The following is an 18123-nucleotide window of genomic DNA, read 5'->3' as shown; positions in this document are numbered from 1 at the left end:
AGGTCTTTCCATCATTATATGATTTTTTGTGTGCAAATTAACTTAAGCTTACAGACAAAGTCAATGTGATATAGCGAAGCACCTGAGTGAGCTGGGTGCTCAATTACGCAGGTACTTTCCCAAATCGGACAACACAAACAACTGGATTCGTTATCCCTTTCATGCCCTGCCTCCAGTCCACTTACTGATATCTGAACAAGAGAGCCTCATCGAAATTGCAACAAGCGGTTCTGTGAAAATTGAATTGAATCATTTCTGGATAGGGCTGAGCTCAGAGTTTCTTGCCTTGGAAAATTGCGCTGTTAAGACACTGATGCCCTTTGCAACCACGTACCTATGTGAGAGTGGATTCTCGGCCCTCACTAGCATGAAAACTAAATACAGGCACAGACTGTGTGTGGAAAATGATTTATGTGCATCCTTTCAAGCACACCCACAATTTTTGATGAACAAATAAGGTTTTATATGTAAGATGCCTAAATAAAGAGCAAAATTATTGATTATTATTATATTATTATTTGTGCCCTGGTCCGATAAGAGCTCTCTCACTTCCCATGAGCCGGGTTGTGACAAAAACTCACACTCATTCTTATGTTTAATAAATGTATTGTATAGTGTGTGTGTGGCAGGCTTACAATGGTGCTAGAGGGGGTACGCAGCTGGAGGTTGAATGTTTGAAGGGGTACAGGACTATAAAAAGTTTGGGAACCACTGGTGTAGACTAACCATCTTGGGGACCAGAGGTTGAGACACTGGTTGGATGGAGGCCAAACTGTGTCATTTCAGTAGTCAGCTCATTGAGAATAGTATTATGGGGGAACCGTATCTGATAGTTTAGTGAGACTATTAACACACCAATAAATATGCAAATTAGGAGTCTGGTCCAAGCCTGGAAAGGATTGGTTGTAACTTGATTAGCCAAGACCCAGACATTTGAATCACTGCCTTCTATGCCCAAATAAAAAAAATATTGTGTGCACATGCTCTCCTTCATCAGAGGAACTGCGTATGTCCTCTTGACGTCTGTCTGGCCTGACATGCATACCTTCATTATCTGCTACTGTTTCCCAACCCTCAGCGCCCTTGCCCCTCGCTTGCCTATTTCTGGACAATGAGGCTGTCGCTGGAAGAGATAACGGAGCAAACCAGCTCACTGCGGCATTCTGCTCTCTGGACAGGACCAACCCCTACTGTCTGACTCTCACCAATACTGGTCTTTCTTGATCTGAGATTCTTCCTACTCTGCCTTCTACCGCTTTCATTGATCTAAGAGGTAGGTACAATTTTAAGAGCTCTGAGAGGAGTCCTGAAGAGTGCCAACCTTTATATTTTTGGAGGGATCTGTAACCAACTGTCCTGACTTTTTTATAATCTGTAACCAGCCTTTTCATTTCTTGAGGATAACTCTGCCTATGTCTTCTAGTCTAGAGGCTTGTGTTTTGCGGAGGCCTATTGAGGACCACTGTTCATCATGGGTTCTGTGCGGTGTACACCACCTGTCCCACTCCCCACAAACCTACCTGTCCTAGAGGCCAAAGTAGATAACTTGACTCACAAGTTGGATGAGCTCCTCTCCAGACAAATAGGTTCCTGCTCCGTCTGCTCCACCTGCAGTCTGCACAGCGGCCAGCCAGAGGCAACAGAAAGGCAGCTTGTGGCCCAGTCCAGGCTGCTAGAGAACTTTGAGAGGAAGATCGGTGAGATGCAGAGGACCTTAGATGCCCTGGCCAAAGGTAACGTTCAATCGGTCTGAAATGACACACGGAAGGATTGTATTGTTTTTGACAAGCTAAGTTTGACTGAGCTCACTACAGGATTGACCCATGGTTTAGTGTTTCAATGTCTCAACCAATACCGTGTATCTGCATTAAAGTTTCAAACTGCATTTCAAAGGAGATGAATAACTGTGAAGTGGACATGAATTACAATGATTTTGCTCACACAATGTTGATGTTACAACAACGTCCATGCTACTGTGAAGATGACAAAGGCTTGTAGGAATTGTGTCCAATTTCCTTTGAGGATAATTCTGTTTTGTCTTGTAAATGAGGTCTGGAGCAAAGGAACCCCCACACCTGCCAGGAAGCTTCCCCAGCCCCACCCATTGAGCCATCACCTAGGACAGTATATCTGCCAGCCAGGACCTCACTAGTCACTTCTAAGGTACTTTGAGTCTGTTTCCTCATTGTGTGAATGGTTGTGTATACACTGCATTGTCTTTTTCCATGTTGATACATGTCAACATGGTAAACATGTATATCTAAATGACAAAACATAAAGCAACCATTTTAGTCTGTCTGGTGCTATGTTCTCTCATGGTCAGGATGAGATCCCGGATCAGTTGGAGACAAACAGACAGCAGGATAAGACACAACACACTCCTACCACCCCAGCAAAGAAAGGTAACTATTCATACTCAATGAGCTCTAGACCAAATGTAGGTGACCATAATCCAGGGTGGATTCAATTGGTGTGTTATTTGATAGAGACAGATGCAAAGAAAACATTGACACGGCTGGCAGTAGCAGTTTTCCCATCAATGGCGCACACTCAAAAGATTTTGACTCAGACAAGGACCACAGTGATGAAGAACCAAGCGGTGACATCCATCGAGGCGTCACTTAGGACAGCATCTCTGCCAGTCAGTGATTCATTAAGCACTGAAAAGGTACTCTTATAATATGTTTCTTCATTGTGTGAATGGTTTTGTGTATACATTGCATGGATATGTGTCTACTCCATATCTCTAATTGGCAAAACATAAAACAAGCCTTTTAGTTGATGATTGGTCAGTGGCACACCTTGTGAGATGCTCAAGCTGCCTCTGTTTCTCTCATGCTCAGGCTGAGACCCAGAATCAGTTTGAGACGAACAGACACCAGGAAACAAAGCAACAGACTCCTATCGCTCCTGCAAAGAAAGGTAACTCACTTCCATTTTAGTGGTATGACTATAGTCATGTCATACTCTGTGAGCTCAAGACCTATATTTGGCTAGATTGAGCTGACCAACATTCATGGATTTGATGGGTGTTTATGAGTTATATGATAGATAGGAACACAGAGAAAGCATTGCCAGATGAATGGATAGACATACAGTTGAAGTCGGAAGTTTACCTTAAGCCACCTTAGCCAAATACATTTAAACTCAGTTTTTCACAATTCCTGACATTTAATCCTAGTAAAAATTCCCTGTTTTAGGTCAGTTAGGATCACCACTTTATTTTAAGAATGTGAAATGTCAGAATAATAGTAGAGAGAATGATTTATTTCAGCTTTTATTTCTTTCATCACATTCCCAGTGGGTCAGAAGTTTACATACACTCAATTAATATTTGGTAGCATTGCCATTAAATTGTTTAACTTGGGTCAAACATTTCGGGTAGCCTTCCACAAGCTTCCCACAATAAGTTGGGTGAATTTTGGCCCATTCCTCCTGACAGAGCTGGTATAACTGAGTCAGGTTTGTAGGTCTCCTTGCTCGCACACGCTTTTTCAGTTCTGGCCACAAATTTTCTATGGGATTGAGGTCAGGGCTTTGTGATGGCCACTCCAATACCTTGACTTTGTTGTCCTTAAGCCATTTTGCAACAACTTTGGAAGTATGCTTGGGGTCATTGTCTATTTGGAAGACCCATTTGCAACCAAGCTTTAACTTCCTGACTGATGTCTTGAGATGTTGCTTCAATATATCCACATAATTTTCCTCCCTCATGATGCCATTTATTTTTTGAAGTGCCCCAGTCCCTCCTGCAGCAAAGCACCCCCACAACATGATGCTACCACCCCTGTGCTTCACGGTTGGGAGGGTGTTCTTCAGCTTGCAAGCATCCCGCTTTTTCCTCCAACCATAACGATGGTCATTATGGCCAAATTGTTCTATTTTTGTTTCATCAGACCAGAAAACATTTCTCCAAAAAGTATGATCTTTGTCCCCATGTGCAGTTGCAAACCGTAGTCTGGCTTTTTTATGGTGGTTTTGGAGCAGTGGCTTCTTCCTTGCTGAGCAGCCTTTCAGGTTATGTCGATATAGGACTCATTTTACTGTGGATATAGATACTTTGTAACCGTTTCCTTCAGCATCTTCACAAGGTCCTTTGCTGTTGTTCTGGGATTGATTTGCACTTTTCGCACCAAAGTACGTTCATCTCGAGGAGACAGAACGCGTCTCCTTCCTGAGTGGTATGATGGCTGCGTGGTCCCATGGTGTTTATACTTGCGTAATTTTGTTTGTACAGATGAACGTGGTACCTTCAGGCGTTTGGAAATTGCTCCCAAGGATGAACCAGACTTGTGGAGGTCTACAATTTGTTTTCTGAGTTCTTGGCTGACTTCTTTTGATTTTCCCATGATGTCAAGCAAGGAGGCACTGAGTTTGAAGGTAGGCCTTGAAATTCATCCACAAGTACACCTCCAATTGACTCAAATGATGTCAATTAGCCTATCAGAAGCTTCTAAAGCCATAACATAATTTTCTGGAATTTTCCAAGCTGTTTAAAGGCACAGTCAACTTAGTGTATGTAAACTTTTGACCCACTGGAATTGTGATACAGTGAATTATAAGTGAAATAATCTGTCTGTAAACAATTGTTGGAAAAAATATTTGTGTCATGCACAAAGTAGATGTCCTAACCGACTTGCCAAAACTATAGTTTGTTAACAAGAAAATGTGGAGTGGTTGAAAAATGAGTTTTAATGACTCCAACCTAAGTGTATGTAAACTTCAGACTATAACTGTATATTAATTAAGAGGTGTCTGCTGGTATGGGAGCAGAGCAAAGAGAATGTGTTGGAGAGCAGTGGATTGGAGGGAACCAGCAGGGGGTCAGAGGTCAACCAATGGCAGCAGATTCCCACAGACAGAGTGAAACTGAAAGGGGTGGGATGAGAGAGGTTCCAGCTGTAGCGGTTGTCCCATTAATGGCGGACACTCCAAAGACTGAGACGAGGACCACAGTGACGGAGAACCAAGCAGCTGCTCCATCAAGTCCCGCCCCCGCACCAAAAAAGCCGTCTGGGTTGGCTGTCCTTATGCCAACCGTGGAGAGCTCCTCCCTTAGACAAGTGTACAGCTGTCCAGAGTCCTTGCAGAGGTAAAGGCGCTTACTCATCATCTAACATACATACTAATAAAAATGATAAATGATTGGATATCATATCTAAATGTGAAAAACTCAACACATCCACCACCAATTTGAATCACATTGCTTTCCACCATACAAATTATAAATGCTACTCTGCTCTGCTCTGATTGTGCTGGCCTTCTTTCTGGTTCAGGCTCCAGAGCTCAAGGCCCAAGCCCCAGTATGTCTGCCCTGCCCGTGGACCGGCTGTTGGGAAGACCTGCAGTGTGTTGGGAGGGGCTAGTCCAGTTGCAGCCAGTGGAATACAGATCATAGTAGTCCCTACTACAGCAGAAAGGACCCGGCCCAAGTCCCATACCAAAACTTGTCATAAGGTCATAGGTGAATGTTGACTTCCGTGCACAAAAAGCCTTAGTGTGTTTGAGAATTTTGGGATTAGTATGCTATTATACAGAAACGTGTACTGACATTGCGCTAATGAGTGTTGCCCTCCCAATCTCTCTCTCTCTATCTATCTCTCAGATGACGTTCCCCCCCAGCCAGCTCCTTTCCTTCACCGCTGTGTGTCGTTGCGATCCAACCCCCCATCTGACACCTTCGTCATCCACACCAGAGAGGTGCTGGGGAGGTAAACTGACATCTGTAGCCTACTGGTCTGGAATAGTGGTAGAACTAGTAATCTCCCAGATGTTATCTAATAGCTATTGGGTTTGTGTGTTAATGAGTTAAGAAAAACATATTTTTCCCTCAGCGGACGCTTTGGCAAGGTGCACAAATGCACTGAAAAATCCTCTGGACTAAAGCTCGCAGCTAAGATAATCAACACACGAACTGCTAAAGAAAAGGTGAGTGAGTGAGTGAGGTACATATTTTTATGTTCACATACACATTTGCCTGTGTTGTTCTCTCAGGAAAGGGCAAATAACGAGGTGCAGGCAATGAACCAGCTGAGTCATCCCAACATCCTCCAGCTCTACGATGCCTTTGAGGCCAAGCACCAGCTGGTGTTAATTCTGGAATAGTAAGTGGCTACTATTCCTTCATATTCCACTCTGCTATTCAGTGTCATTGGTTAGCAAGATCTCCATTACACTGTAGTGCTTCCAAACATTCTACAAATCATTTAACAGGGATCAATAAATTAACAATTAATTAATATACTTTAATGATCTCCTGAGGGGGGATTTGGTTTGCTGGCAGCAGACACTAAAGTACAAAGTACAGACACTCAGAGACAGATATGGAACACTGAATCACCACAAATATGGATACATTATTAAAACAAAGACAAAGTGCATTACATACAGTATACCTCAATCAAAAGTACACAATGGAAAGGGGAAAGGGGAGAAAGGTCCAGTGGAGTTGGTCAACCTGATGTCTGTGTGTGGCAGTGTTGAAGGCGGGGAGCTGTTTGACAGGATTGTGGATGAGAGCGCACCGCTGACCGAGGTGGACGCCATGGTGTTTGTCAAGCAGATCTGTGAAGGGGTCAGCTACATGCATCAGATGTACGTCCTCCACCTCGACCTGAAAGTGAGTATGGTGGACTGGATGTGCATTCCAGATTTCAAGGCTCACCACCGTCACAAATGCCAAGCACATTTTAATTGCCACTTGAAGCACAGCGTGGTCAGTCTCACCATAACTCAGAGGCATCCATGTGTGTGTTGTTGTAAGAAAAGTAATCAATGGTTAATTTATCCAAATGAATTTGCACACTCCAATGTTCACAGCCGGAGAATATCCTTTGTGTGAATCGAACTGGCCATCAGGTGAAGATTATCGACTTTGGGCTGGCAAGAAGGTAATGCCTCTCTTCAGCTGTGGGTGTGACTTTGGGGGATTTATTGTGAGCACTGGTAGCAGCTCTCTCAAAAAGAACCTTGAAAATACATTTTCTTTCTTCCTCGGAATCAGATACAGGCCTCGGGAGAAGCTCAGAGTCAATTTTGGAACCCCTGAATTTCTGGCCCCAGAGGTGGTCAACTTTGATTTTGTGTCCTTTCCCACAGACATGTGGACCTTAGGGGTCGTCACTTATATGCTGTGAGTCTAAAATATCAGCCTCATATTCCCTAACATCTAAGTTAAACCGTAAGTTGTATGGGGCAAATTTACTTCCACGTAAGTAACATTTTTACTTCGTGTCCCATTGACATCAATGCATGACTAAGTAAAAATGTGACTTAAGTGGAAGTTAGGATTCACCCCCCATGTCCCTACCATGCATGCTCTTTCATTGTGACCTGTTTCCCTGTGTATGTGCATGCGGCACTTCCTTCCTCTCATCCTCCGCAGTCTAAGTGGCCTTTCACCCTTCCTGGGTGATGATGAGAGCCAGACCCTCAACAACGTCCTCTCTGCCAACTGTTCTTTTGAGGACGAGGCCTTTGAGCACATCTCAGCTGAGGCTAAGGACTTTATCTCCCACCTTCTGGTCAAGGAGAGGGGGTGAGGGCCAAAGCTTAAATAATAATCATAACACTCATGATTGTGATGATTATTACAGTTTATTAGTTATACTTCTACCCTGTTCCCTGTTTGGCCAGAGGGCGAATGAGTGCTTTACAGTGTCTAAGACATCCGTGGCTCAACAACATTGCAGAGAAGGCCAAGGGCAGCAATATAGTACTGAAGTCCCAGGTCCTGCTGAAGAAATACCTGGCCAAGAAACTATGGAAGGTCAGTCCAACAGATTTCCTCCACCACACAGTGTGGTTCATTTAGTTGGTTTTGTAGTTGGAAGACACATTGTTCACATTATGGTAGTTTTATCCTCTTTGCACTGCAATCAGCTGTTTCATGTCAATTGTTTCCGGCCAACCATTGTTGATGAGACGCATCCAACCTTACTGCCCTGCTCACTATGTTGTAAACGTGCTTCTGTGCTTGTTGACAGAAAAACTACATTGCGATAGCGGCAGCCAACAGATTCAAGAAGATCAGCAGCGGTGGGGAACTGACCTCTCTGGATACGGAGACGGATACAGTACCTATAGCAACGTAACAATGTCACCCATTAATACAGTACCTACACTGCCGCCTTACAATGTCACCCCCTGTGAAATCTGTACTGACCTACGCTGGACAAACTGCATACTTGTAAAGACCTCCCACATAATCAGTCAGAGAAGGTACTCTTGTCATGGTCTGTCTGTGTAAACAAAACAGGACACAGTGTGTGAATAAATAGTGGCTACACAACATAATTTCACTCATAAAATGAGCAGCAATTTTGTACTTTGATATTTTTATTTTCTTGTGTGGAAATGTATGGAAGCGGATTCATGCCAAAAGATATGACACTACATCTATAAAGGAAATAGTTCAAGTGATTTTTTATACGTAACCTTTATTTAACTAGGCAAGTCAGTTAAGAACAAATTCTTATTTACAATGACGGCCTACGACAGCCAAACTCGGGCGGTGCTGGGCCAATTGTGTCCCTATGGGACTCCCATTCACAGTCGGATGTGATACAGCCTGGATTCGAACCAGTGACGCCTCAAACACTGAGATGCAGTGCCTTAGACCGCTGCGCCACTCAAGAGCCCTAATAACAAAATAACGAGAAACCAATCCAATCTAATATGTACTTTATTGTTTACATTCATACAATAAGAAAATGCTTCAAAGATAATATGATAAGAGCAGTTCAGCAATTCTTGTTTTGTATCTTCTTCTATAGGGTGATGGAACAAACAGCTAGAGCCTTGTCCTAAGAGCTAACGAGGATGTGATGCCTGCATACTAGTAACGCTTCCAGCTAATTTTACTACAGGCAACAATGCAATTGAATTAAATGGAATCCTCATTCAATACAATATGATGGGAACTTAACTATTGGGCATAACATCCTTTCGTCAATATGCTAAGCTAACCTCAATTCAAATCTATTACTATAAAGTGTGCATTCGTTGAACTGACAAAAATAAACTCTACACAAATGTTTTCTCTGCAATTACAAGTTGCTCTTTTCTGAGGTAGTCAAAGGACGCGTTCCAGGCTGACTACATTTCAGACAGTTGCATTGCATCAACCAATGGTTGCGTGCTACTTAATTGACTGCGCAGTCGGGCCTCAGATTGCTATATCATATGATGTGGTTAGGTGATATGTTATAACACCTATCCAGGTGTTGTGAGATTTGGCAGGCGTCTGCAATGTAGTCTGTCTAAAACGCTGCCAACAAGTATACAATCATCATGGGCGTGAAGGAACTGATCTTTACATATCAGGAAAGGATACAATACATAAGTACTGGTAAAAGAGACAACAATGTTCAAGGAGGAGAGATGTTATTCCGTACTGATTGTTAATTTTTACATAACAGTTACCTCCACGCCAAGAAAGAAACGGGTACTGTAATAGGATAAGATAGAGGTAGAGAGTTTATGGGTCAATCAATGTCACTGTCTGTTGTATCTAAACAAAACAAGCAATTTGATTAATAAAATCTACATTTTCACTTTAGATCTAATGTCACAAGTTAGAGCCAAAGTAACTAGGAAAGAGATTAAAATGATATACCCTAACCCCAAAGGACAGAGTTCTGTATTAATCTGTTCATCTAGGAGAGCATGTTGTTGAGGTAAAAGGAACAAAACATTTCATAAGACATCAATTCTATCCTTTCATAATGTCTTAAGTGCTTAAACCCAGTCAATAGAGTAGACACCCAAGAGGCACAACAGTAGCATTTTTTAAAGACATCGGTGCAACATTTCACTGAATAAAGGAGACAGTCAATGATATGCAGTAATATGAAACCCATTTCAGTAACACCCTCTAAAGCAGTGTTTGACAAACCTCTCCTCGAGTACCCCCTGCCATTCCACTTATTTGGTATATTCCAGAACAAGCACAGTTGATTGAACTGGTCAACTAATAATCAAGCTCTTGATTACTTGAATCAGGTGTGCTAATACTGTCTGGAACAGACCAAATAATTGGAATGGGGGTCCTGGATAGAGGTTTGGGAAACTGCTTTAAAGGAACATAAAAATCAAACATCTCTAGTTTTTGTATAAATAAGCAGAACATGATAACACAAGTACACTTTTACGTAAACTGCTGTTAAATATCTAACATGACCATTGTCAGACAAGTGACTAACATTATTGGAAAACAAGATGAGTGGCAGGTGTCATGTAGCACTTATGTCCACATTGTATAGACCTTATGCGGTCTTTTCTGAACAAAGTGCAACCATTTGGCCTATTTCTAACAGGGTTCAATAAAACAACATTTTGGTTGCTAAAACACACTTTCTATTCTCCTTCTGCTCCTGTTTCTTATTATCGGATAAGGTAATACTGATGAAGTGGTTCTTTGTGTTCAACATCATCATAACAAAAACTATTGCTACTGAAAGCTTAATTAGCATCATTAAAAAAATACAATTCCCATTTTTTTTCCATAAAAAAAATAAATGCAAGCACATTGGATGCCTATATGTATCACTCGTATATTCAAGACTTTCTAGACACTCGTCCTTTATGGGAGGCTTTATTCAAGAATATTTGGAGTGTCCCTTGGCCTGGTGCTGGGGTCACGTGGGTCACATGGTATCAGGCTGCTCACTGTTGAAAGGTCTGGTAGTAGCGAGGTAGGGAGGTGGAAGTGCTCATTCCAGGATTGCTGAACCCCTGAGGTAGCTGGTTGTTGTTGTGGTTGTGGGCTCCGGGGCCCTGGGATGCGTGAAGTTGTGGGGGCTGCAGGAAGGTGAGACCTCCTGGGGCCTGATAGGGTAGGGGGCTGGAGGAGGAGGGCGGCACAGTGGAGGTGGAGGTAGACGGGTAGCCCATCACCAGACCTCCCATACTCATATGAGCACTGTAGGGAGGCAGGCTGAACGGCAAGAAGCCCAGAAGAGGACCCAGGTCCATGTTAGCAGCGCATGACAGCTCGGCTGAGGAGAGAGCGGGGCTCCTGGACAGAAGGTGGGGGTCCCCGGCCACTGGGCCACCCTGGGTTTCTGAAAGCACTTCCCTCTGAGGGGAGGCGGAGGAGGAGGTAGAGGAGGAGGCTGTGGTCAGGTGTGGGGGCAGGCCGCTCTGCAGGTCCATTAGGAAGCTCTCCATGTCAGTGCGGGGATATGAGGTAGATCCATGCTGATACCTGGCCATGTGGCCATAAGGCTGCTGTTGCTGCTGGGGGAGGTGGTGGTGGGGATGGGGAGAGGGGCCTGGCATGTTGAGGCCCACCCCCATGGCTGTGGGCAGGGAGCCCTGCATGAGGGAGTGGTGTTGGTGGCCCATGCCTGGATTGGACATGGTCTGCAAGGGGTAACTGCTGTACATGTCAATGGGGAAGGCCTCTACATGCTCCTTGGAGGAGGGTCCATTGCTGCATTGCACCGGACTTGTCTCCTCCTTTACGGGCCCAGGTGTGGTGGGGGCTGGTGTGGGGGTGGTGGTTGTGGGCTCCTGGATGTGGCTCTTCTTCAGGTGGCGCGTTAGATGGTCCCTGCGACCAAATCGCTGGGCGCAGCGCGGGCACAGAAAGTCACGGCGGCCCGTGTGCACCACCGCGTGACGCCGCACATCCTTGCGAGTGTAGAAGCGCCGGTCGCAGCGCTCGCACGAATACTTCCTCTCCCTGACGGTGGCGGTGACCTCCAGGGGCGGAAGCCTGTCGGTGTGGCTCCCTAGCTGCTCCAGCAGGGCAGGCGCCCCCTCTTGGCAATGGAGCTCTTCAGGGATGGTGGCGCTGGAGGCAGGGGCGTGGGCGGCCAGCAGGTGGCGCCGGTAGCCCAACTGAGTGCTGTACTGTTTGCCACACTCCTGGCAGTGGAACACCTGCCTGTTGGCGTCGTGGGCCTGCAGGTGGCTCTTCAGGTGCTCCTTCTGTTGGAACATGCTCTAGCAGAGGGAACGGCGCTGGGTCTTCTGCAGAGGGCGACGGGCCATAAGCATGAGCAGACGGACAAAACACTCATGGGGTATTTTAAGAGAGGACCTTCAAACTTGACACCATTGGCTGCACCGTTAATGGAGAGTAGGGTGTTGAATGCTGCTGAATGCTGCTAGTGGAGTGTTTCGTATTCTCTCCAGGTGAGGGTCTGTCCGCCTGTCTCCCTTTCCAGTACGAGCTTCTATTAGATGGGGGGGTTCTGCAGCAGCAGCTGCCATAGCAACCCAATAGGGCCTGGGCAAAGAGAGCAGAGTCACTCACTCAGCTGCTAAGGCTCAGACTAGATATGGGTGAGCATCCCTGAGCTTGTGTGAGTTTTATGTTGTTGTGTGTGTTTGTGTGTATGTGTGCGTGTCTCCACAGGGTAATTCTTGGGTAAGGCCCAAAGTTGTGTGCTTCTTCTCCCTGTCTCATCCAGCCACACGAGCCAGAGGACCGGTTGAACGTGAGTGGCAATTTTGCATGACCACAGTCCTATAAAGAAGCACAAGGTTAAGATCAGCCTACAGTTGTTGTGTGATGAAATTACCAGGGTCAAGCTGATGCCGGACACACCCCATGTATAGCACCCATCCAAAGCGATGCACTTTACATTATTTTACCCTATACCTGTGTAATAACCATAGCTATACATCATTGGTAGTAACACTTTTATTACATAGAACTTTAGTCATTACTTTGTAAAGTAATGGAGTTGAGGTGTTTTTGTGATTACACATGTGAAATAAGGAAAACTTGAACAATACTGTAATATAAAAAAATATATATTACTTGGCTTTTTAAGTTGAAGATTTACTATGGTTAGGCTAATTGTGCAAGTGCTGCAGATCAATATTCATCAAGTGAAACCTGGGGTGGCATGATATGAGCATTGTATTCTATATTAGAAAATTATCCTTTTTACATCATTTGATGGGGCAACTGTACAAAAGACACTCTGATCTGAGCAATGTAAAGCAAGGTATGCGAGTTTCACTTGGAAACGAATCAAGAGTCTATATACAACGAACATATGGTTCATCATCAACTCGCGGTGATCAGCATGTATATGAAGTCAAAAACACACAAAAACGTATTCGCGTAGTAACTTAAAAACACAAAGTAAATTAACTTAACTCAATAAATGGACTCGTGTAATTCATGAGCAATGATTGAAAAATAATGAATGGGGAAACGTAATACGAAAATAATGACGTGATGATAACATTCAAAAATATATTTTTTAAACGTTTGTATTCTGAAAATGTGATGAGCGCTAACAAAACAGTTATGTTTTTCTTAATTACATAAAGTAATGAAAATAAATATACATATTGCACTACTATTTGAAAAGTGCTAAAGAAATTCAGCAAGTTCATGTCACCGAATTTGATCGGTATGAGTAGATTTTTACTATCAGCCTGGCAGGCGTATATTTGGGACGTTTCCGTTGAAAATTGGCGTAAACGTACCTTTAAAACTTTCGCGATTCGGTTATTGGTCCTTTTCTCTCAGATGTTTTGTAAAACTATTTTTCCAATTTTTTAAAGATTTATTCTTTTCGGGGCCTGGGTTTTTCCTCGGCGGCGCTGGAGTTGCAGAGCGCTTGCATTATGGGAGTGTGACGTCAGACACACCACTTTTTGACAAACTTTTGTAGGGGTTGCTAACTAAATAAGGTTCACCAACACTGTGCGACCTAGTATGCAATACTTCATATTAAACCTTAAGACACGGGACAATATTTTAAAACTTGGAAAAGATAATTCCATAACATCATTGCATATACTCATTTTTTCTGTAGAAAAGTAAAACTGTTGAATTGAAGGTGTTGTACGCCCAAAAAACAAGAGGATGGCCATATGGACCCCACATCATGACACTATATAAGAAGAGAGGATGATGGAGGTAGCGAACTCACTTAAGACGGGTATGAGGAGAAGATCCTCATCGTATTTTCCATCAGATTTTCTGGTCATAATCTGGTTCTGGTTCTGGTCAGGTCTCAGGATGACCAAAAATCCTAAAGTAACCTTAATCCATGTTTCAAACAGTTCCTTCATTGAGGAACTGTTTGCAACATGGATTTAGGTTGCATTGATTGTGTAGTAAGATTGCATAGCCTACTGCTTTTCTTATTTGTCTTGTACCAATAGCTTCAAACTATATAATGTCAATCTCACAGACTGTCTGTCCAGGTTTGCATTCATAGCTCCAGCTGCAAAATGTGTGGTTACATTTCCCCAGCCCCATCCCTCAGTTCATCAAACAATGTGGCAGGATCAGGCTGTTGAAATGACAGATTGTACCTATTTTTATTAATGTGGATGTTCTCTGTGTGACTTGATTTGGGGGTATGGGCAATCATAATGACTAGTACTCTATTTTTTACAGACTATAATCCGTTTTTGTTTGATAATAACCAAAATAATTTTAATTGTCCCTTACCCCAATTTTTGTGTGTGCTAATAAATAGGCAGTTAAGGCTGACACAGACACAGGCCTTTTCCACTGTCATTTGAACAGCACTGCACACCCTAAGCAAACTAGAGTACTGGAACATCAATGAAAAATATGGCTAGCCCTAGGATTTTATCTTAACGCTGTAGTAAATATAATTATGTCCCCTTATGTCTTTATGTAATTAAATAGTAGCCTAGAAAAATCTTATTTATTCTTGGATTTTTAAAAATCTCAAAACAGAATGTCCCACTGGGCACACGCTGGTTGAATCAACGTTGTTTCCATGTCATTTCAATAAAATAACATTGAACCAACGTGGAATAGACATTGAATTGACGTCTGTGCCCACAGGGGTGGTCTCAGATTTTTCCTCTCCATGTTTTCCTTCAGGTTGATCTCTGCCAGGTTCTTCCATGGACAGGTTACATGTTGATGCCATTGTGACCAGTGCTTGACTTGGGCAGGAGCTCACCGGAGCTGAGTATCGGCACCTCAAATGTTCTACTGCTTGAGCTCCTGTTTCTCTTTGACAATATTAGCTCAAAAGTATTGTGGAGCTCCTGCACCTAAATATAAACAGTACCGACACCCAAAATGAGTACCAGCACCTATTTCAGTCCAAGTGTAGCACTGATTGTGGCTAATTTTGCAGATAGCAGAGCCACAATGGCTTGATCTCTGTCAATTCTCTCCCACTAGCGTTGGTTTGTAGAGTGACTTGAGAGAGAGAGGGGGTAGGGAGAGTTGTTTTGTATTTCATTCCTGCAGTGTTTTGACCCTTGACCTCATTGTTGTGTTCTGTCCGCCTTGCATTCCAAAGTGACTCACTGGGCAAAAATTGGTTGAATCAACATTGTTAACACGTCATTTCAACCCCCCCCCCCCCCCCCCCCCCCCCCTCAAAAAAAAATATGTGATGAGGTTGAATCAAAGTGGGAAACTGATTGGATTTGCAAAAAGTCAACGTAGGGGCATTTCTTATTTTTTTTCAATCAACTTTTAACCTACAGTACAGCCAATGGTATTTCACGTTGCTTGAATTCATGTTAGTTGAAAGTTCAACCGAATGTAAATCAAAACTAGACGTTGAACTGCCGTCTGTGCCCAGAATTTTTTGCATTAGCATATGTGCTAACATGCATCTATAGGTACAGTGCGGAGATATTTGAATGCAGCACCTATTTTTTTTTTTATCAAAACCATTAAAGGAGAAGAGGATTGCAGATGATTTTGAGCATTAGCATTACATTTGCAAAAAATAAGTTGTTAATAGTTTCCTTGTTTTTTTTAATATATCAATACCAAATTCAGTGTGGTCAATCTTAGGGACGTCCATGAGGGCGATGACAACTTTCAAGTTGAAAGACCACTGAGGAGTGGATTTAGTGTTTTAAATGGAAACGTAAAATCTGATTTGTCAATATCTCAGCCATCTTGTGATCAATCCCTTCATTAGTAAATTCCAAATGTGGTTTTTATTAGATTTTTTATATGTATACTTTGCACATTTTAGCATATGTGCTAATATGCATCAACTGGTATAGTGTGGCCATCTTTGAATGCGTCAATGTTGTTTTCTCAAACTCTTTAGGAACTATTGTAATGAGTCCATAACCAGATTTGGAGTGAATCTGACATTTAGTCCATGAGAAGAATATTATTTATGATTATTTTAAGTATTAGCGTTACATAGTCAAAAAAGTGAATTGTTAATAGTTTCCTTATTTTTTAAGATATCAATGCCAAACTTAACATGGTTCATCATGATAATGGCTTTGATTACCTTAAAACGTTTCAAGTAGATAAGCCATTGTGGAGTGGATTTACAAAGGATTTAAATGGACACGTAAAATCTGATTTCCTGATGACTCCGCCATCTCTTAACCAATCCCTTTGCTTTTCTCCAATTTAGTTAAGGTTTCCACATGACCATATTTCCATGATACAGCGCTTGTTTACGGAAAACAGATGGGAGACAGAGTCGACTACCTGTGCTAATTAGTGTGAACGGAAGACACCCCAAACGTGATGTCACTGAAAAATACTGTCGGTTGCAACTATTAAAACCGGCTAAAGTGTATATTTTGCATTTGTGAAATTATTTTTGATGTGTTATGAAAGTAGAGTGCTTTAAGTTTCTAGAACCTTACCGCAGTTGAGAATTGATTCAAGTTTAGTTGGAGTATTTGGTTGTTTTGGCTGACAGAGCCAATTCGCCTCTTAACAGAACTTGTAAGGTACTTGGATGATAAGGAGTAACGTTAGGCTTCTTAAATCCATTATGGGGCTATGTCAAATGGGGTGACAGATATGAGGGTTTAAGCAAAGATATTTATAACTAACCCAAGACAGTTAGTCATCTGTGTTGGTTTAAATGGGAGCAAATGAAGCATAGTTGTCAGAACAAGTATTGTATTAGCATATTTCCGTTTCATCGTTTACAATGAGTGCAAGGGCGATTTGAGTTATTGCACACGCGCACTTCACAGAGAAGGCTTTCCCTAATGTTAATATGCAAATACATGCTAGAACACACCAATCGTTTTTCGCTAGTTCGTGCTTGGCTCTGCCCACTTCCTTGCTTGTTCTGACAACTATGCTTAATTTGCTCCCATTTAAACCAACACTGATTACTAACAATCTGTTACGAACAGAGTCCACTAAGTTTTGTAGATGTGACCCTTTGACTTTTTTCCCCGTAACAGATTGTAGTTTTGTGAACAGAAATCTGTACAGCACTAACCCTTGTTCTATCTGGGTTAAGCAAAGGTCTGTATAACTAACCCAAGATAGACAACAGCCTGTTTTTTTCGATGCGAGCAAATGAATCATAGTGGGCAAGGAGGTAGGCAGAGCCAAGCACGAGCAAGCGAGATCCTATTTGCACGTTTTAGCATGTATTTGCATATTTCGTTAGGGAAGCCTAGTCTGTGAAGTGCTCCTCTGCAATAACTCAATTCGCTCGTGCACTCCTTCTAGACAATGCCTTTTTTTTTTTACTTTGGCAAAGGGTAAAGTCTACAAAACGTAGTCCAATCTGTTCGTAGCATATTCTAGTTTTGGGAATAGAAAACTGTATTGAGATCAAATGTTTCATCGATGAGAACATTTGAAGAATGTCGGCCAAAATCCATCTCGCGCCATCTTCTCCAATGCAGGCCACTGGGCTTCCTCTCATCACCATATTTGGTGGTGAGCGGAAACGCCAACTGGATGCTTCAGATTTATACATCCAGTGAAACATCTGGCTCATTGTTCTATCTTCGGTGTCAGTGAGACTTCTTCATCCAATATGTCGGTCAGCAAACAAATGATTAATCTGCATACCGCCACCTACTGTGCTGGAGTGTGTTAAGTGAGACTGCTTATAACAGCGCCACCTATAGGCCAATCTGTGACATAATCTTTTACCAAGTTACTCTGTGCCAGTTACTTTGTGCCAATTTAGAAAAAAGTTACACATTTATGCTTGAGTTATTTGACCATGTCAAGAAAAAAGAATACAGGAGAGATAAGCAATAGGTTAGCTTCGCTGTGAACCCTTATTAATACAACAATATGGTTTAGTATGCGACGTTAGCTAGCTAAGCTCATGCGCAGAAACACGTCATCAGGTCTAACGGTCCATCGATATAAACTAGTTTTGACGAAAATTAAAACGTGTCAGTTTGAGGTTGGAG

General features: G+C 42.7%; 2 protein-coding genes across 2 annotated transcripts; one reads left to right on the top strand and one right to left on the bottom strand.

Moving 5' to 3' along the window:
• The first annotated feature begins 4812 nt into the window (after positions 1-4812).
• mylk2 (myosin light chain kinase 2) lies at positions 4813-8451 on the top strand. Its single transcript, XM_039010138.1, has 11 exons — positions 4813-5092; positions 5277-5464; positions 5606-5711; positions 5835-5928; positions 5995-6104; positions 6478-6619; positions 6820-6890; positions 7004-7132; positions 7385-7537; positions 7636-7768; positions 7986-8451. Exons 1-11 carry the CDS (start codon positions 4839-4841, stop codon positions 8091-8093), a joined length of 1488 nt encoding a protein of 495 aa, XP_038866066.1. The 5' UTR covers positions 4813-4838; the 3' UTR covers positions 8094-8451.
• Positions 8452-8665: 214 nt separating this feature from the next.
• Positions 8666-13577, bottom strand: LOC120061255 (zinc finger protein PLAGL2-like). The gene is made up of 2 exons (XM_039010935.1): positions 13453-13577; positions 8666-12475 (listed from the first exon to the last, which is right to left on the bottom strand). The coding sequence occupies exon 2, from the start codon at positions 11944-11946 to the stop codon at positions 10666-10668; it is 1281 nt and encodes a 426-aa protein (XP_038866863.1). The 5' UTR covers positions 11947-12475; positions 13453-13577; the 3' UTR covers positions 8666-10665.
• Positions 13578-18123: the final 4546 nt, after the last annotated feature.

Source organism: Salvelinus namaycush, chromosome 16, assembly GCF_016432855.1.
Source record: "Salvelinus namaycush isolate Seneca chromosome 16, SaNama_1.0, whole genome shotgun sequence".
In the NCBI taxonomy this organism is placed as follows: domain Eukaryota; kingdom Metazoa; phylum Chordata; class Actinopteri; order Salmoniformes; family Salmonidae; genus Salvelinus; species Salvelinus namaycush.
This window is presented reverse-complemented; position numbering and strand designations above follow the sequence as displayed.